The sequence below is a fragment of the Triticum urartu genome, chromosome 7 (assembly GCF_003073215.2).
Source record: "Triticum urartu cultivar G1812 chromosome 7, Tu2.1, whole genome shotgun sequence".
Taxonomy (NCBI): domain Eukaryota; kingdom Viridiplantae; phylum Streptophyta; class Magnoliopsida; order Poales; family Poaceae; genus Triticum; species Triticum urartu.
This window is the reverse complement of record NC_053028.1, coordinates 602261974-602283101: the sequence shown is the minus strand read 5'-3', so window position 1 is coordinate 602283101 and position 21128 is coordinate 602261974. Positions and strand designations below refer to the sequence as shown.

Genomic DNA, 21128 nt, shown 5'->3' with positions numbered 1-21128 from the left:
AGAGACATCATAGATCGCACCATATCTAATAGAGTGCGATTACGACGTTCGGACACACCATTACGCTGAGGTGTTCCAGGCGGCGTGAGTTGTGAAACTATTCCACATTTTCTTAAGTGTGTGCCAAATTCATGACTCAAGTATTCTCCCCCACGATCTGATTGCAAGAACTTGATTTTCCTATCACGTTGATTCTCAACCTCACTCTGAAATTCCTTGAACTTTTCAAAGGTCTCAGACTTGTGTTTCATTAAGTAGACATACCCATATCTACTCAAGTCATCAGTGAGGGTGAGAACATAACAATAGCCACCGTGAGCCTCAACACTCATTGGACCGCACACATCAGTATGTATGATTTCCAATAAGTTGGTTGCTCGCTCCATTGTTCCTGAGAACGGAGTCTTGGTCATTTTACCCATGAGGCATGGTTCGCACGTGTCAAATGATTCGTAATCAAGAGACTCTAAAAGTCCATCTGCATGGAGCTTCTTCATGCGTTTGACACCTATGTGACCAAGGCGGCAGTGCCACAAGTATGTGGGACTATCATTATCAACCTTACATCTTTTGGTATTCACACTATGAATATGTGTAGCATTACGCTCGAGATTCATTAAGAATAAACCATTCACCATCGGACCATGACCATAAAACATATCTCTCATATAAATAGAACAACCATTATTCTCGGATTTAAATGAGTAGCCATCTCGAATTAAACGAGATCCTGATACAATGTTCATGCTCAAAGCTGGCACTAAATAACAATTATTGAGGTTTAAAACTAATCTCGTAGGTAAATGTAGAGGTAGCGTGCCGACAGCGATCACATCGACCTTGGAACCATTCCCGACGCGCATCGTCACCTCGTCCTTCGCCAGTCTCCGCTTATTCCGCAGCTCCTGCTTTGAGTTACAAATGTGAGCAACCGCACCGGTATCAAATACCCAGGAGCTACTACGAGTACTGGTAAGGTACACATCGATTACATGTATATCACATATACCTTTCGTGTTGCCGGCCTTCTTGTCCGCTAAGTATTTGGGGCAGTTCCGCTTCCAGTGACCACTTCCCTTGCAATAAAAACACTCAGTCTCGGGCTTGGGTCCATTCTTTGGCTTCTTCCCGGCAGCTTGCTTACCGGGCGCGGCAACTCCCTTGCCGTCCTTCTTGAAGTTCTTCTTACCCTTGCCTTTCTTGAACTTAGTGGTTTTATTCACCATCAACACTTGATGTTCCTTTTTGACTTCTACCTCTGCTGATTTCAGCATTGAATATACCTCAGGAATGGTCTTTTCCATCCCCTGCATATTGAAGTTCATCACAAAGCTCTTGTAGCTCGGTGGAAGCGACTGAAGGATTCTGTCAATGACCGCGTCATCCGGGAGATTAACTCCCAGCTGAGTCAAGCGGTTATGCAACCCAGACATTTTGGAGCCCCGGTTCTAAGCTGTAAAGCATGCCGCACTGAACGAGGGAGTAATCATCAGCACATGACTGCCAAGCGTTCATAACGTCTTGGTTCTGTGGGACGGGTGCGTCACCTAGCGGTGCTTCTAGGACATAATCTTTCTTGGCAGCTATGAGGATGATCCTTAGGATCCGGACCCAGTCCGTATAGTTGCTGCCATCGTCTTTCAGCTTGGTTTTCTCTAGGAACGTGTTGAAGTTGAGGACAACGTGGGCCATTTGATCTACAAGACATATTGTAAAGATTTTAGACTAAGTTCATGATAATTAAGTTCATCTAATCAAATTATTCAATGAACTCCCACTCAAATAGACATCCCTCCAGTCATCTAAGTATAACATGATCCGAGTTAACTAGGTCGTGTCCAATTATCACGTGAGACAGACTAGTCAACATCGGTGAACATCTTCATGTTGATCGTATCTTCTATACGACTCATGCTTGACCTTTCGGTCTTCTGTGTTCCGAGGCCATGTCTGTACATGCTAGGCTCATCAAGTCAACCTAAGTGTATTGCGTGTGTAAATCTGGCTTACACCCGTTGTATTCGCATGTTAGAATCTATCACACCCGATCATCACGTGGTGCTTCGAAACAACGAACCTTCGCAACGGTGCACGGTTAGGGGGAACACTTTCTTGAAATTATTACGAGGGATCATATTATTTAAGCTACTGTCGTTCTAAGCAAATAAGATGTAAAACATGATAAACATCACATGCAATCAAACAGTGACATGATATGGCCAATATCATTTGCTCCTTTTGATCTCCATCTTCGGGGCTCCATGATCATCGTTGTCACCGGCATGACACCATGATCTCCATCATCATGATCTCCATCATCATGATCTCCATCATCGTGTCTTCTTGAAGTTGTCTCGTCATCTATTACTTCTACTACTATGGCTAACGATTTAGCAATAAAGTAAAGTAATTACATGACGTTTATGTTGACACGCAGGTCATAAATAAATAAAGACAACTCCTATGGCTCCTGCCGGTTGTCATACTCATCGACATGCAAGTCGTGATTCCTATTACAAGAACATGATCATCTCATACATCACATATATCATTCATCACATCCTTTGGCCATATCACATCACAAAACACTTGCTGCAAAAACAAGTTAGACGTCCTCTAATTGTTGTTGCAAGTTTTTAGGTGGCTGCTATAGGATTCTAGCAAGAACGTTTCTTACCTACACCAAAACCACAACGTGAATTGCCAATTTCTATTTACCCTTCATAAGGACCCTGTTCATCGAATCCGATCCGACTAAAGTGGGAGAGACAGACACCCACCAGCCACCTTATGCAACTAGTGCATGTCAGTCGGTGGAACCAGTCTCACGTAAGCGTACGTGTAAGGTCGGTCCGGGCCGCTTCATCCCACGATGCCGCCGAATCAAGATAAGACTAGTAACGGCAAGCAAATTGACAATATCGACGCCCACAACTACTTTGTGTTCTACTCGTGCATAGAAACTATGCATAGACCTAGCTCATGATGCCACTGTTGGGGAACGTAGCAGAATTTTAAAATTTTCTACGCATCACCAAGATCTATCTATGGAGTCATCTAGCAACGAGGGAGAGAGGAGTGCATCTACATACCCTTGTAGATCATGAGCGGAAGCGTTCAAGAGAACGGGGTTGATGGAGTCGTACTCGTTGTGATCCAAATCACCGAAGATCCTAGCGCCGAACGGACGGCACCTCCGCGTTCAACACACGTACGGAGCGAGGACGTCTCCCGCGCCTTGATCCAGCAAGGAGGAGGGAGAGGTTGAGGAAGAGGGCTCCAACAGCATCATGACGGCGTGGTGGTGGTGAAGCTGCAGTACTCCGGCAGGGCTTCGCCAAGCTTTTACGGAGGGGGAGAGGTGTTGGGGAGGGGAGGGGCTGCGCCTTGGATGTTGTCTGCAGCCATCCCCTTGCCCCTATATTTATAGGGGAAGGAGGAAGGGGGCCGGCCCCCTCTAGATGAGATCTAGAGGGGGGGTGGCGGCCAGGGGGAGGGGGCTTGCCCCCCAAGCAAGGGGGGCGCCTCCTTTAGGGTTCCCCCCCCAACCCTAGGCGCATGGGCCCAAGGGGGGATGCGGCCAGCCCATGTAGGGCTGGTTCCCTTTCCTCTACAGCCCATTAGGTCCTTCGAGAGAGGTGGCCCCTCCCGGTGGACCCCCGGAACCCCTCTGGTGGCCCCGGTACAATACCGATATGCCCCCGAACCTTTCCGGTGACCATATGACATCTTCCTACATATAAATCTTCACCTCCGGACCATTCTGGAACTCCTCGTGACGTCTGGGATCTCATCCGGGACTCCGAAAAACATTCGGTAATCACATACAAGTCTTCCTAACAACCCTAGTGTCACCGAACCTTAAGTGTGTAGACCCTACGGGTTCGGGAGACATGCAGACATGACCGAGACGACTCTCCGATCAATAACCAACAGCGGGATCTGGATACCCATGTTGGCTCCCACATGCTCCTCGATGATCTCATCGGATGAACCACGATGTCGAGGATTCAATCAATCCGTATACAATTCCCTTTGTCAATCGGTACGTTACTTGCCCGAGACTCGATCGTCGGTATCCCAATACCTTGTTCAGTCTCGTTACCGGCAAGTCACTTTACTCATACCGTAATGCATGATTCCGTGATCAACCACTTGATCACATTGAGCTCATTATGATGATGCATTACCGAGTGGGCCCAGAGATACCTCTCCGTCATACGGAGTGACAAATCCCAGTCTCGATTCGTGCCAACCCAACAGACACTTTCGGAGATACCTGTAATGTACCTTTATAGTCACCCAGTTACGTTGTGACGTTTGGCACACCCAATGCACTCCTACGGTGTCTGGGAGTTGCACAATCTCATGGTCTAAGGAAATGATACTTGACATTCAAAAAAGCTACAGCAAACGAACTACACGATCTTTGAGCTATGCTTAGGATTGGGTCTTGTCCATCACATCATTCTCCTAATGATGTGATCCCGTTATCAATGACATCCAATGTCCATAGTCAGGAAACCATGACTATCTTTTGATCAACGAGCTAGTCAACTAGAGGCTCACTAGGGATGTGTTGTGGTCTATGTATTCACACATGTATTACGATTTCCGGATAACACAATTATAGCATGAACAATAGACAATTATCATGAACAAAGAAATATAATAATAACCATTTTATTATTGCCTCTAGGGCATATTTCCAACAAGTAAATATCCATCTCTTCGTGTTGTCCTCTGCAGAGGCATTAAGCTTGTCAAGAATTGCTTCGCTTGTTAGTGCCCATGTGCTTCTGGAAACCGAGCATTCGAGGAGAGCGTGGCGCCATGTGTCCACTGCTCCACAGAGGCAGCAGGCACTGGACGTGGACATGTTTCGGTAGTGTAGGAGGGCTGTTGTTGGTGTAGTGTGTCTGGCAAGCCTCCATAGGAAAATTTTCAGTTTAGTAGGAACCTTGATCCGCCACAGCTCCTCCCAGCCTTGGTTATTACCATTAGATGCCGAGGAACCTTCCTGTTCGTATAGCCAATTCTCCTTGCTCAACTTTATACGTTGGATCATCTTGTACGTAGAACGCACCGAGAAAATACCCCTTCTCTCTTCTGACCATGCCCAAAAGTCTTCCACTTGGCGAGTGCATAGAGGGATCTGTAATATTGCTTCTGCATCGATCAGTAAGAAAACCGATCTCACCAGGTTCACTTTCCATGTTGACGAGGTATGGTCTATCAAATCTGAGACCTTGACTGGTGGATCAGGAGCTAGGGACGTGATGGGTCTCTTTAAGTTTTCTCTCGGCAGCCAGTTATCTTTCCATATCTCTGTTGATTCCCCATTACCAATCCGGCGGATGAGTCCCTGAACCATGATGTCTCTCCCATCCAAAATCGCTCTCCATATCTGGGATGGATGTGACCCAAGCGCTGCTCCAAAGATGTCAGTTGCTGGATAATAGACCGCCTTCAGAATTTTTGTGCTCAGAAATGAGGGGTTTTGCAACATCCTCCAGGCCTGCCTGGCCAATATGGCAAGATTAAACATCTCCATGTCCCGGAAACCGAGTCCTCCCAAGTGCTTTGGTAGGGTCAACACGTCCCAAGACACCCAGCTAGGCTTTCGTTTTCCCCGTTTGCTTCCCCACCAAAATTGTCTAATTAGTGAAGTGATGCTCTCACACAAACCCCGGGGTAGACGGAAACAGGACATCGAATACACTGGAATAGCTTGAGCCACCGCTTTGATCAACACCTCCTTGCCTGCAGCAGATAACAGCTTCTCCATCCATCCTTTCACTTTCTCCCATACTCGATCTCTCAAGTACTTGAACGTATCGTTTTTGGAATGCCCAACGTCAGTTGGCATCCCCAGGTACCGGTCGCTGAGTGATTCATTGTGGACATTCAAAATATTCTTGACAACATCTCTTACCACTTGCGGACAACCTCTGCTGAAGAAAATAGATGACTTGTCGTGGTTTATCCTTTGCCCCGATGCCAAACAATAGTTATCCAGTAGGTTTGATACCGCTTCTGCACCCTCAGTTCCTGACTTAAAAAGCAGCAGGCTGTCATCGGCGAAAAGTAGGTGGTTCACGGCCGGGGCCGTTGGTGCCACCTTCAATCCAACAAGATTTGATGACGAAGAACTGGTTTTCAGGAGGCACGAAAGGCCCTCAGCTGCAATTAAGAAAAGATAAGGGGATATCGGATCTCCCTGCCGTATACCTCTGCTAGGCAAAAACTGATCCAAAAGTTCGCCATTGAAAAGCACTGAAAAAGAGACTGACCGCACCATGCTCATTACCGTTTTGATCCAGGAGTTAGCAAAACCTAGCTTTCCCATGATAGCTTCCAGATAATCCCATTCCAGCCTATCATATGCCTTCATCATATCGAGCTTTAGTGCACAATAGCTGTTGGATTTTGATTTGCTGTGCTTCATAAAATGCAGACATTCATATGCACTAATGATATTGTCAGTTATGAGCCTGCCCGGAACAAAAGCACTTTGCTCCTCAGAGATAATGTCTGGCAATATCTGTTTGAGCCCATTTGCAATGACTTTGGAAGCAATTTTATACAGAACATTACAAAGACTTATGGGCCTGAACTGGGATATTTCAGTGGGGTTTGTTACCTTGGGCATCAGAACAAGTATAGTATCGTTGATGCTCTCCGGGCTCTCCTCCCCTCTGATAATCCGCAGTACTGCAGCTATCACCTCCGCACCACATAAGTCCCAATGCCTCTGGTAAAAGTGAGCCGGGAAACCGTCAGGGCCTAGAGCTTTGGTTGGGAACATCTGGAAGAGAGCTGACTTGACCTCCTTATTTGAATAGGGGTTACACAACAGGTCGTTCATCTTGGCTGTCACTTTCGTTGGGACACAGTTAAGGACCATTTCCATGTTGCTAACTCCCTCGGATGTATACAATGACTGATAAAAATTTTGAACAATGGCCTTCAACTCCTCCGGATCCTCTGTGATTATACCAAACGAATTCTTCAGAGCCTTGATCATATTCTTTTTACGGCGTATGCTCGCCCTCAAGTGGAAGAACTTCGTGTTCCTGTTGCCTGAGGTAAGCCACTCGATCCTGGATCTCTGCCGCCACATTATCTCCTCCCTATGGTATAGCTCCACCAGCGATTCATTGATTTTTAGCTCCACATGTGTTGGTGCAGTCCGGCCTGGATCAGCCCGAAGCTTCTCTAACTCCCGTTTCAATCTTTTGATCTCCTTGCGCACACTTCCGAAAGTGTTATTATTCCACCGTCCCAGGTCCTGTGACAGCGCCAGAAGTTTTAAGCGCAGCTCCTCCACCCTGTTCGCTGCTCCTGGAGTTGACCATGCATCGGCTATCATGCTCGCCCAGGTGTCATGGCCCTCCCACATGACCTCATACTTGAACGGATTCGGCCTTTGCTGTTGCCCTTCCTCTCTGTTCAGCCTTGCCAAAATTGCGTTGTGGTCTGACGTGGCCGCCACCTGGTGAGTAAGTTCCGCTAGAGGGAAGCGAGCATGCCAACTTATCGAGGCCAGCGCTCGGTCAAGGCAAACACGGGTAAACGAGCCTCCCGTCACCTTCTTTTCAAAGGTCCAAGGGATCCCTACATACCCAATGTCCATCAACATGCAAACGTCCACGGCATCCCTGAAGGCCTGGATTTGAGCATTGCTTCATTGGCCAATGCCCACATGCTCTTCCGGACGTAAAACTTCGTTGAAATCACCTAAGCATAGCCATGGGAGGTCACTCAAAGTGCTTATGTTCTTTAACATGTCCCAAGTTTGGTGCCTTTGGTGTGTTTGCGCTTCGCCATATACTACTGTAAGCCTCCAAGGATCCTCTCCCGGTTCTAAAATAGAACAATCAAGATGGTACACCGAATAACCCAAAATTTCCACTATTATTCCATCATTCCAGAAAATACTGATACCACCACTTCTACCCTGACTACTGACTGCATGACCATGATCATAACCAAGTGTTCCTGCTAGTGCTTCTACCCTCGAGCCATCAAGCTGAGTTTCTACAATACAAAGAAGGGTAGGGGCAAATTTCCTCGCGAAATCGCGAAGTTCCCGGACTGTCGCGGCTTTGCCCACGCCACGACAGTTCCAGCATAGCACACTCATTGGGCTCGGCGGTGCCCGTCACTCGGGCCCGCCAACTTTGAGTCGCTCACACTTGGAACACCTTGCAATGCTGCTGCACTCTTCTCCTCTTCTGTCACTACTTTTTCACGCTTCAGATCCTGTTTTGCACTTGGGCTCAGAGGCGCTGCCGGAGGTGGAAGTGTTAAGACCTTGCCGTGTTTTGCTGCCAGCGCTTGAACTGAGCCACTTGGCAACAACGCTTTTCCATTGGTAGCTGCTGGTTCCGATCCCCTCTTCCTGTTCCTCTCAGCATCCTGCATCTCTAGGTCACTTACAGTAAACTCCTCCTCTACACCGCTGAACTGGGAGCTTGTGGCCTCGCCTCGTCCTCCCCTTCCCGTTCGGCCGCCTCTACGTCCGCCTCTCCGGCCGCGTCCACCACCTGGACCTCTGCCGCTTCGCATAAACCATGAAGCCCTTAGGTTCTTGAAGACAAGAGCCGATGGAGGGTGGATGCTGTTTTCGTGCTCCTTGAACAGGTGGCCTAACATGCCACAAACCGCACACCAATCGGGAAGCTTTTCATACTGGACCTTGTAGATCTGACGCTCGCCACTTCGAATCATGGAAACTGCGTTTTTGAGGGGTTTATCGACATTGATCCTAATCCACACACGGTGAAAGTTTCCCGTGAAATCTTGAGATTGGGGTTCCGTGAACAGCACCTCACCTACCTTAGCCGCCAGGGACGGAACCAGATGAGCATAGAGATCAGGGACATCGTGAATCTGGATCCAAATCTCAATTGTGTCCAGTCTAACTGTAGATGGCTGTCACCCCATCGTACTCCTTGAGGATGACTGCGTCTCCCCGGAAGTGCCACAGGCCCTCATGCATGACTTTCTCCCAATCCCCTAGGCAGGAGAATTGGATGGTGTACAGGTTGTCCTCCAGAGGCTTGAACTTGGCTTCCTGTGCGAGGTCCCAAGCCGATCTCATGTTCTTAAAGAACCAAAACTGACTATAGGGTTTATCAGAGTTAACCCTAGCCAGCGCAATCCACCTAGCCGCCGCCGGTGGGGCTTCCTTCTCATCAAAAACAACATCATCTAGATCTTCTTCTTTCGGGCCTAGTTCTTGCATCATCTTCTCCACATCGCTGACCCCAGTCGGGCCTGCTTCAGACGCCATGTAGATCCCTAACCCGAGAGAACAGATTGGGTTTTTGCAGGAGCCATAGACCTCGATCCTCCCAGCAGCGAGTCCGGGCAGGGGGAGGTGCAACGAGACGACCCCCTTGAGTCCCCGGAGAGGGGAGAAACTGCGGGTGGATCGGCGGTAGGGAAGATCAAGTCTCGACGGCGGCTAGTCGCCCCGGGAGAAACATAACCCTAGCTAGAGAGAAACCACGAAAAGGAACTAGTGAAACAAAACAGATAAATCACTCCGTGTGAGCCAGGTTGCGTGTGTGGATCGCTAGATGGGCCAGCCCAGGCAGTCTTGGGCCTCCCCTTTGACTGGGTCGTACTGGGCACTCCCTGCTGGTGGACACGACATCGGGGCAAGACGGATATGGCGATGAGTTTTAAAGTGTGTGTATTATTGAAATTGTTAATTAATTCATAAATTTGGAATGCTTTTCCCAATTTCGCCTCTCCTAAAAATAAAAATAATAGGAGAGGTGAAATGGGTGATCCGTTAACTATAGCCGACGCACAAGCACAATGCCGTATACATGTCCTTGGCTACTATTTTGACCAGTCGCATCACTCACGTGTTTGCCGATCCACGTAGAAATCGTCTTTTATAGAGGACAACTCTCACTGAAATAAAATAAGGAAACGAAGGACATCTTAAAGCTTGCTATTATACAGACTATTAGTTAGCTTTACAGTACTCACATCTAAGACATCTTCAAAAAAAAAAGTTGCCCTATGTCCTTGTACTTCAACTAGGTCTTGTTTTGGTCCTGAAATTTTGTAGTCATACAAGCTACATTTGAACCTCAAATTTTGGAGAGAAGAAAAATTGCTAGTCCACACCAGTCAAAGTGGTTTCACCATTAACGCATTGTTTGGTTTCACATAGTTGCAACAAACTTGATTTAAAAAATGAGTAGAGTGTCAAACTGTATTAGCGAAAAGTAATGGAAAACACCATTTTCTTAACAAGTTCAAAAGTAAGATTACAAAAATATACTCCCTCCGTAAAGAAATATAAGAGCATATAGATCATTAAAGTCTTTACTGATGGAATACATAAGAAAGTATATTTGTATTGGCTAAAACCATAAGATCAATCATAGTTAATAAGTTGTTCATAAGTTGCCAAAAGATATGGAAATGATAAGTCTTAGAAAAAGGTGTAAGTCATAAGTATTTTCAAAATACCAACTATTAATAAAACCTAACAAAGAATCCATATGCCCTCTTACCATGAGCGTCCAATAAATTATATTTAAATTTACATTTTTTCATGATTATAAAATATTTATTATTATTATTAAAATTTTATTTTCTTCCCTTTTTTTTAACTTTCGTGAATTCCTTTCATTGTCAATTGGCTAAAATCATAAGAGTACCAAATGATATGGAAATGAGAAGTCTTAGAAAAGGCAAATCAGAAGAGTTCCTGTGGCGTCTGGCTCACAATAGCCTGCTTGTCAAATCGAACATCAGTCGTAAAGGGATTGAATGTGATACTCTCTGTTTGTGCTGCCGAAGACTGGATGAAGACGGGTGCCATTTATTCATAAGATGCATGCAAGGAGGCGAAGAAACTCTGGAGAGAAATGCAGCTGGAAGATGTTCGACTAGGGCTTTGTGCCTGTGCAAATGCCAGGCAAGTGGTACAGCAGATTATAATCACACTAGGTGAACAAGACCAAGTGCTAGTGGCATGCATGCTATGGAAATGGTGGAACCAAAGGAATAAATTAAACAAAGGGAGAACACGGCTGGTCAAGTGAGATCCTGGGCTTTGGAACACCTGCAGCTCAAAATGAATTCAGTGACGGAACGGACCGCCAGACCGGCATGCAGATGGACAAAGCCTGATGGGGACCAATTGAAAATCAATGTCGATGGGGCGTTCCATAATACTGCAGGGTCCGGAGGATGGGGATTTGTAATCCGTGATAATACTGGAGATGGAGATGCAGTCGGGGCGGGGGCAGGAAAGATTCAACATGCAGTCAGTGCAATCCAGACTGAAGCGGAGGCATGCCTTCAGGTGCTGTCGGCTGCTGCAGTATGGGGAATCTCCAACATAGTGGTGGAATCGGATTGCCAAACCCTCCTGCACGCAGTACAGAGCTCCGAGTATGATCGGGCCCCGGAAGGTGTTCTCTTCAGAGATATCCGTCTCAATTTCAGCACATTTGCCTTCTCATTTGTTCCTCGAGACTGTAATAAAATCGCCCACGCCCTTGCTGCGTTGGGTACCAATGGCCAGGAGCCCCAACGGCTGTGGTTGGAGGCAGTGCCGGATGATGTAAGTGTGCTGTTGGCCAGCGATCTAGCTGCGCCTGTTTGAGTAATGGAACCATAGTTTTTCCACATTTCCTCTTTTCACTAGTTTTCCTAAAATTTCCTTTTTTTAATACATGTAGGGCAGTGTCCAATAATTTATATTTGATTCAACATAGTAATGATTATAAAAAGCATCATTATTTTTATTAGATATTTTTATCTTTCTCATTTTATTTATGTAAATGTCTTTCATTGTCAATTGGGTTAGTAAGTGCGCATGACTAGTTTTAAAAAGTTGAGGATCACATTTGTATGGTTTCATGCCGTAGCTGAGAAACTACAATTAGTTTTCTCAATTCCATTGACTGTGAGAATTAAGCCTAGTTTAAAGGTTAGGTTAACTAACCCACCAGAGTACAAGTCCTACCCTTGGCATTGGTGCTTATACGGATGAGTGTATGTGAACATGTGTTATTGTACCGTGTTAAAATAATCCCTTGACTAAAAAATTCGCACCTCCATAATGGATAACATTATTTTGTTGCCAGTTGCTCGTAGTAAAAGGAGCTGTAGCAAATAAACCTGGTTTTTGTAACGGCAATGAGCAAAGTTCACCAAATAATTGACGTATTAGAGCCAATTTTGCATTCTCCTCTTCCATCATTCACATCAAGAATTATATTTCCATACGTACAAGCCGCTACTGAAGTTTTACAGTGTAAAAACGCCCCGTCAAAATGACCCCCGCGCGTGTGTGTATTAATATCTACACTACATGTCAACCTACTCCGCCGGCGGCGCGAGGTTGAGCACCATGTCGGGCCCCTTCTCCCCGGCGACGGAGAACTCGTCGGGCACCGGCACGCCCAGCTCCTCGCACACGAACCGCACCACGCGCCGCGTGACGAACCCCAGCGCCATCTTGTTCACCGTCACGGCGATGGCGAACCCGTGCTCCGGGTCGCAGAACCCGTTCGACCCGCCCATCCCGGAGTGCCCAAACCCCGTCGGCGGCGCGCCGGACCTGCCGTACCTCCTGAACCCGAGCCCGAACTTGCCGTTCGGGTGGATCATGCCTGAGTACTCGCCGACGCCCATGAACGCATCCATGATGCCGCTGTCGCTGTTGCTGAACAACCTGCCGCCGGTGCTCCCTGATGCCGCCACCGACACTTCGCTGTCGGCATCGCTGGTGCGCAGCTGGGCATACTCGACCTTCTCCATCGAGCTCGAGCTTCCGCTACTCTTCTTCGCCGAGCCTCTCTTCTTCTTCTTGGACGTGGCGGCGGTGGGGAATGCCGGTGTGTGCACGTGGCTGCCCAGTAGCGGCTTGGCATTGCTGGAGTGCGGCGGGGGGATGGCACCGCCGGCTGCCAGCGCCGCGTAGTACCGAGCAAGCGCACGGGCAGATAAGTGGCCGTTGGCGGCGGGGATGATGGCGCGGCGAACATTCAGCGTGTTGAACATAGCTGGTACGCCAGCCGCCATCTGCGCAATGCCGCTCAGCAGTTCCGGTGGGACGTCTGGCCCTGGCTTGATCCCTTGTAGCTTCTGAATTTCTTCCATGTCGACCGTCAGCGTTGCCAGGCGAGACTCAACACCTAAAAAGGGCACAGGTAATGAACAACGTCAGCCTTGTAAGAAGTGCCTCTCGGAACTGGAAATTGAAGCTTAGTCCAAAGTTGTCTTGATCACCATATGCTGAATTAGTAATACAATGTGTTATTTCCAGGTACGCTGTAGTCTCTCCCTAGGGTTTCGTTTTTCATGAAGTTAAATTTCAAACATTGTACCAGTACTTCTGTTTCTGACTCTTTCAGACTGAAGAAAAGCAGCATATAGGAGACAATTTGCATAATCACGGAAAAACCAAAGAACAAATATTGTAAAGTATCTAAACACTTCCTTTTTAGATCTGTCAACATACCTGGAGGAATTCCGACATATAGCTCTCCCTCGATGTGAAGAGGATGAACAATAGCCTCTTCTAGGATCTCTTGAAACTTCCTCCCCGATGCATGCTGTTATTGTCAAATGCCAGTGTTAGGATACATAAATAAAGTTACAACAGAAGCAGTATGAGTGCACTTTCTTAGATTAATTATACCTCTATGAGACCGCCACACAGCCAACCAAAGGATAGGTAGTGATAAATTTGTGATGAACCAGGCTCAGTTTCGGGTGTAGATTTGGCAATCTGGTCTAGCATCTCTTCCCAATCACATACCGACATAGGATCGGTTTTGACCACATCTCCCAGAGCATTATGTAAACCAGATGTATGATTGAGAAGATGGTGCACCTTTATTACGAAGTGACAAATGAGTCTGTTATTATCCTGAAACACTGTGTCTCATTACATAGCATAAGTGAAATAAGTTTTTGCACCTTGATTAGCTCCTTTTTGTTAGTCCCAAATTTTGGCCATATATCGGCAACTGTTTCTTCATACTTCAACTTCCTGAAAGATCAGAGCATACAGTCACTATATGGACAAGATAAAGTGTATAAAAGCATAAGGCAACATGGAAAAGATGCTTATTGTTCTCCAAAGAGAATCATGCACAACAGCCAGAGATCCAAAGGATCTGCTTCACATAAGAATGAGATGCTAGGAAGCCTAAACTAGAAGCACAGATCCTTTTAGGTGCGTCAGAACTCAGAACACACATAATGTCAAAAAAAAAGTGTGACTTCTGTGAAGTGAGACTTTCTTTTCGACCAACAGTGGATGCTGCCAATAACATCCACAAAGCGCGAAGCCCGGGGTGGAGGCTGTGGCGGAGAGGCTCTGCTCGGCGGCGGGGGACAGCGTCTGCGTGAACCATCCTGCCAGGGCGTCGAGCATCTCCGGTGGCACCTCCATCACCGCCGCGGTCTGGGGCGGCTTAGGGTTTTGGGTGGAGGGAAGGGGGTTTTTTGAAAATCTCGTGGGGAAGTGGGGGTGGGATGGGGCCCTTCGGTCGGGGAGAGAGAAAGAAAGGGACGCTCAGCGCTGTCCGTTTTTTAGGGACTGAGATCCGGTGACTTGCTGTGGGCGAGTACCGGTGAACAGTATAGCGACTTGCCACCCTCTTTATACCCTTCGACGTAAACAATGAGACAGCTACAGTGTACGTCTACAGGATCCGGTCTACAGTACCTCATGAACAGTAAATCATGAATAATAGTCCTTGTTGCTACTGGACTTGATCTGGGCTGTCCATTTCAGATCAAATGGATGGGTGCCCACAAGTTACGGCGTGACTCGCAGTGGGCAAGTCACCTGATCCCTGTCCGTTTTTTAGACGCAGGGAAGAAATGGAAAGGGTAAAGTGAGACTGCAACTAAAACTACAGCAACATAGTACACTGAATGTTGAGTATACTGAGAGAGAATACCCTGTTTCCTTGCAACATGCTACCATGTTTATACTTCTAGGCCCTTTTTCATGTAGTACGAGTAAAACTAAGATGAAGATGAATATGACGATGAGCAAAAATATTGCACATAGCACGACTAATTCTACAGCATAATGCAGCCAGATGGCCTGCAAACAGATTTACAGTGGCATGCTAAGAAAAAACTTGGTGCTGAAATTAACCACTCACCCTTGGTCGACGAGCCAATGTACCATTCCAGCAGTGATACCCTTCGTCACCGAGAAAACCGGAAACAGAGAATCAGGCTGAACGGGACGTGGATCGTATTTCCCTAATGTACCAGCAGCGGTGTCTATTATGACCTTTCCATCTTTGTATGCGCATACCTGCGGGAGGAATATCAGTAAGGCTGCGTTGCAACAAGACAACCGTATGCAGATATCGTTGGTAAACTCGTGATGTGAAATTTCGGCATACAAAATATTGCTACAGTACTGTCATGGCATGTAAATGAGTGGCATGAGATTATTGACCCACTTGTAGTCCCAAAATTTTGTCGCTTCCCATCTCGAGTAGAAGACTCCTCAGTTTAGACTCCACTTCAGAGTTAACAGGTGAGTCATAAATCCACTCGCTATTAGTTGAGGGCCCACGTGTCATACTCCTGATATCAATGAAGCCTAAATTATTAGCAATTCGAAAAGAATGATCCGCACAAAGCTGATGCAAAACACAGGCATGGCGTGCATCTCACCCTAGCAAAGTTGATTCAGCAAATGGTCTCATGATGTCCAGATAAACTATCCTAACATTCAGTGAAGCTGAAAGCCCTGCAGGTATAAATGAAAAACAGCCACTGTGAGATGGACATGTCAGAGGAATGTACAAGTTTAAGAGACAAAGACATACCTCTAAGAAGATTCAAGACCCTCATAAAAATTATCGCATCCCCAGGGAAAGCATCAACCTGATAGCAAGAAAACCTTCATTTAACACCGGTCTCTTGGTTGACAAACCCAACACAGCTTAAGGAAAGTAATTGGCTGGGCATGGCTACTCACAGGATTGAAATGTTTAACCTCCTTCTTGTTCAATTTCATCTTCTCTTGAAGGGCTTTGGCGTTTCGTTCTCTTTGCTCATTCAATGCTTTAATGTTCTCCTAATAAGTAGGAACAAACCACAACCAACCAGTTACTACAACTTCCTGCAGTATTAGGAACAAAGAAAATCTAGAACGGGCCTTCAGCATACTTTCGCTTCAGTTGCTGTAGTGGACTGGCGAAAAAATATTGAGGCAATCTCCATAGACTGCTGAGGCATGTCAACTCGCAGCTTAAGCCCCATCTCTGCAAAGGCTGACAGCAGTGCCACTTGGTCCCCCTACACGTTGATCTCAGAATTGTAAATTATAGAGTTTAAACAAAAGAATGGGAAGCTAGTAATAAGCGACAAAAGATAGAATGAATCAAACATCTAACAAAAATTTACATTTGTGCCTATGATCAAGTAGTGTCGCGTGAAATTTAATAATTTACTACAGGAAAAAACATGATCGCAAAAATAAAGCCAAGTTCCTGATTCTGTCTTGCTTATCTTATAGTTGTTGAATATGCCGTGTCATCTACCAGTCTGCAATATCACTGGTGTGTAATGCAGGGATAAAGAGCCACAATATTTATTACATGAAAAAAGTTAAAATATTAAAAGATATGCTTCTTTTGATTCAACCATAATACAAAGAGGGGTTACAGTTATCTTAAGGAAATGCTTGTTGCTTATAACTACAAAAGATACTCTTACTCTTTGATGCCATGTGTATTATTTGTAAGATCAAAATGTTACAAACCTCAGCGCATGATAAAAACATCTTTGCTAGTGCCTGCTTCATTGATTGTGATATGCGTTTAGTGAGCCCAAAATCAAGGAGAATCGGTTTATGTGGAGGTTCCTTGCTTACAAGAAAATTGCCTACAGAAAAGAAAAGCATGTTAGTATGAATCGGTGTGAAAGCAACACAAAGAAATCCAATGGAAATATTGGAGAAAAGAATTTATGTAACACAAGATCTGCCTAAAGAAGCATAGAATTACAATACCAGGATGAGGATCGCCATTGAAGAAACCGTCAATGTATATTTGATGAGCATAAGCACGGGTTATCTCTTCAACGAGTCTTTTCTTATCAACACCATATTCTTCCAATGAATCATTGTCATGTAAGCGAATGCCGTCCATGTATTCCAGAATTAGAATCTTTTCAGTAGACTGATACAAAGAAGAATGGGTCAGACGATGGTCACGTGATTTGCAAACACTAATGCAAGACAAACAGAATAAAATTCGGGCTGACAGTTAGACCTGAATAATTTCTGGTATCAGTACATCAACATCGCTGGAAACACTGCCACTCCCACCTTCTGTCTTCCGACTAAGATTCTTGGAGACAGTCCTAGTGTTCTCTGAAAGTAGATTTTGCGCCTTACATTATCATGATAACCTCTTTATGAATGCTGTACCTAAGAATCTGAGCAAGGAGAACTACCTGCTTCATGATTGAAATCAAGTTCCTTGGGTGCCTCCTTGCACCATTCATCAATCATTGGGTTGAAGTCATACTGAGGTTCTGCCCATGCAATCCATTCGATCAATGATTTTGCATTCTTCAAATCCTGATCACAGATGAAAAGTTACAATAGCAATCCTACTTGTCTTACAAAACACTATTTCCAGAAAAGAAAAGAACCTCTAATATGATCTCTTTGATACCATCATGCTGAACTTTGACAACCACTTCTCTGCCGTCTTCCAGAGTTGCACGATGAACTTGTGCTATCTGTCAAGAAGTGTTCAACCATGCTATGAATTTACACCAGAGAAAATATAGTTCATTTGGGAGCAACAGGACTTACTGATGCGGTCGCAAGAGGGTCAACGTCAAAAGTAGCAAATAGTTGACGCATGGGTTTCCCAAGTTCTTTTTCTATGGTTCCACAAACCTGCACACGACAGACAGAACTAAGACTAGGATGAACTACATTAAGTCATGCTATATGATGTTGCCAGATTGGTTGGCTACAAAAATGGAAATGCTTATGATTAAATTATTTTTCAATCTACCATTCACTAATCAATGTATACATACCTCTTCAAGAGGGCGTGGAGGAAGCGAGTCCTGCAGCTGCTTCAGGACCTCTATGTACGGCTCAGGAAGCACGTCTGCTCTTGTGGACAGATACTGGCCCATTTTCACCCACAAACCTTCTAGCTCTATCATCAGGTTGAGAACACGACGCGCATTCCGCTCGTGCGTCTTTGCCCATATAGCATTCTTCTTGACAGCGCTAACCCACTGGACTCTCTTCTGAACAGCCTGCTTGTACCTCGGAAAGATGTTAATCTGCTTCCACCAGAACAACAGAAGAAGAGACTGGATGTCGAAAGAACATCATAGAAAGAAGCAGAAACACACCTTGTAGTCGAAGTAGACGAACAGCGCCAAGGAAAAAACTTTGAGGCGCCTGGTTATGAGGGTTCCCCATCCCATCGGAAGTCAGCCGGTCAGGAGGAGGGACGACGGAAGATTCCGGCACGCCGTGGGCAGCCCTGCTCGAGGCTCCTTGCAGGACAGTTAGTTTGTCTTGTGCAACGCCACAGGTTCAGGGAAGCAAGGCAAAATCAGCAACTCTCTTGACCTTCATTCACATACAGGTCAGTTATTCAGAGAAAGTGACTTGACATGACAAACATATTCGTTTGAGTTGATAGCTCTCCAGTTCCTTGCGTTAATGCAACAAAAAATAGAGCAAAATTGAAAGGCAAAAGCAGATGGCCTGGTTTTGCAGAAGCAGCATGTATGCGACATGACAAAGGCATGAGCAAGTGGTCTCCGAGATAACGCCACCCCCAACAACCACAACAACCACAAGACGCGCGGGCACAAGAGGAGAATGCAGGTGCGTGTGCGGCGGTAGCTGCACAGCTTACAGTGCTGGTACTACTGGACTATGACTGTTCTTGTCCTCCTCTCCTACAGGGAGAGGGTGGGGTCTCCCATATCTGGGGACGGAAACTGGGCTTCATCAAGCAGGAACACTGGAAAGAATCCACCGCCGCGGCCTGCAGGGGAGGGGATGAACCGCCGCAGCAGCAAACTTGACACCTATTTGTTGCCGATGAAACGCGGAAACCGGACTTTGCTTGGCGTCGAAGCGACGAACTTTGGCCTGATCGCGTCCTCCGTCCCGGCTGCGGGCGGGACTCGCAGGCACGACGAGCCCCGGGGCTCGGAGGCGGAACCGCCCGGCCGGCCGGCCATCCACGACCACAGAACCGAATCCCGGCCTCCGAGCTGCGGGATTACCCCCAAAATATCGCCCCCACCCCGGAAAAACCCGTCGAGAAGCGGGGGAGCGGATTACCTCTGCCCGCGCCAGTCGTGGGAGTGAGCCGGCGGAGTCCCCCGGCGCCGGGGATCCGACGCGTGCGCGAGAGAGGGGAGAAAAGAAAGGCCGGAAAGCGGTTTGGTTGGGGTATGTGCTTGTCCGTGGAGAAAAAAGGGAATGAGTTTTGTGACTTTTTTTTGTGAGCGAGGGAGGTTTCTCTTGGTGGTCGGAGGAGCGGCAGCGCTCCCTCGAGCCACAGTGGGCGAGGTATTTATTTATTTCGAAGGAGCGGCCGGGTTATTTCCTTAAAAAAAAGAAGGAGCGGCCGGGTTATTTCCTTAAAAAAAAAAGAAGGAGCGGCCGGGTTATTTCCTTAAAAAAAAAAGAAGGAGCGGCCGGGTTTGCGCCTAAGCCCTCACGTCACCTTTCTTATTAGCTTCGGAGTCAATGCTGTATATGTAGCGATCGCTAATCATCGGCCGGTCGACCCATGGAACTGGAATCCAGTTTAAGATGATGATTCCGTCTGTCTTGCGAATTAATATCTGTTATTTTGGGCTTTTGCTTCTGCTTTCATTTTTTTATTTTCACAAAAAAGCCACGAAAGCTCCTAAATAAGGGTTTTTTGCTTCGGCTTTTGGCTGATACCATCATTAGATAGATATTGATTCATGAGCCAAAACAAAATACAAGGCTTTATTTGGGAGTTTTGGGGGTTTTTTTTTGCTAAAGTGAAAAAACTGTAAAAACATAAGCAAAAGATTAAACAAACAGGGTATTAGTAGAATTGATTCCTTGTCTACTAAGGGAGCGCGTGCAACTGGATGTAGATATGTTCCTTTCATTCTTCTTCCTATTTGCAGGTAAAAAGGTTGCATGGATTCTTTACCAAAATGAGAAACACGCTGAGATCATCTGTGTGGGAGTACGTACTACCAGTGGCGAAGCCACATGACGGCCTCCTTTGGTTTTGAGGAATTTTGTAGGATTTTCATAGGATAGGATTTCTATAGGAAAAGTTCCTTCAGAGCTCTTTGGTTTGTAGGAATGAAATCCTATTCCTATGGAGGAATTCTTCCTATCCTTCACATTTCATAGGAAAATAAACATTAGCCTAGACTCAATGGAAAAAATCCTATGGTGTTGGGGATATGACTATTTGTGTAAGCCATCCAGGAGAGGCCGGGTTACGCAAATAGAGGTTCATCAGAAGTCCAAGACCAAGGCATGAAGATGGCGGTTCACTAAAAGGCTTAAAGGCCCACAGGCGACTCTGAGGCCCGTAAAGATAAACCGCCATGATGGTATAACTTGTACTGTAAGGTAGAAGTAACTAGTCGCCGAGCCGGACACTGTTTATGAGCCGGCCGGGACTCTGTAGGCCGCAGGGCGTCAACCCGTGTATATAAGGGGACGACCCGCCAGCGGCTTAGGAGAGAAAACAACTGATTGAGAGCCAGGCATAGCGTATCTCGCTCCCTGGTCATCGAAACATCAAGCAATTCCAACCCAACTAGACGTAGGCATTCCTTCACCGTAAGGGGCTGAACTAGTATAAACCTCGCGTGTCCTTGTCCCGATTAACCCCTTTAAGCTTCCTAGTTGCGATGGCTCCACGACTAAGTCCTTGCAAAAGGACATCTGCCGTGACAATTCCACGACAGTTGGCGCCCACCGTGGGGCCAGCGCACGGTGGATTTGAGTTCTTGAAGGGCAGCTTCGAAGGGCTCAAGGGATACGCAGTTGGACGGATGACCAAGAGTCGTCGCGGCAAGATCTACATCGACGACGAAGCCTGGGGCCCCGA

The 21128-nt window shown here is 46.5% G+C and overlaps 1 protein-coding gene across 3 annotated transcripts; it reads right to left on the bottom strand.

Annotated features, from left to right (window-relative positions):
* Positions 1 to 12187: 12187 nt before the first annotated feature.
* Positions 12188 to 19575, bottom strand: LOC125525100. Of its 3 annotated transcripts, none has more exons than XM_048690126.1 (19): positions 19358 to 19575; positions 18409 to 18631; positions 18082 to 18309; positions 17849 to 17935; positions 17683 to 17772; positions 17482 to 17608; positions 17298 to 17398; positions 17036 to 17204; positions 16787 to 16908; positions 16192 to 16320; positions 16001 to 16099; positions 15849 to 15906; positions 15694 to 15769; positions 15477 to 15603; positions 15168 to 15325; positions 13966 to 14038; positions 13685 to 13879; positions 13505 to 13598; positions 12188 to 13178 (listed from the first exon to the last, which is right to left on the bottom strand). In XM_048690126.1, exons 2-19 carry the CDS (start codon positions 18481 to 18483, stop codon positions 12361 to 12363), a joined length of 2826 nt encoding a protein of 941 aa, XP_048546083.1. In that variant the 5' UTR covers positions 18484 to 18631; positions 19358 to 19575; the 3' UTR covers positions 12188 to 12360. The 3 variants fall into 3 exon arrangements, with proteins under 3 accessions (XP_048546083.1, XP_048546084.1, XP_048546085.1); XM_048690127.1 differs by having other exon boundaries at positions 18409 to 18555; positions 19358 to 19567; XM_048690128.1 differs by having other exon boundaries at positions 18409 to 18542; positions 19358 to 19565.
* Between the last annotated feature and the right edge of the window lie 1553 nt (positions 19576 to 21128).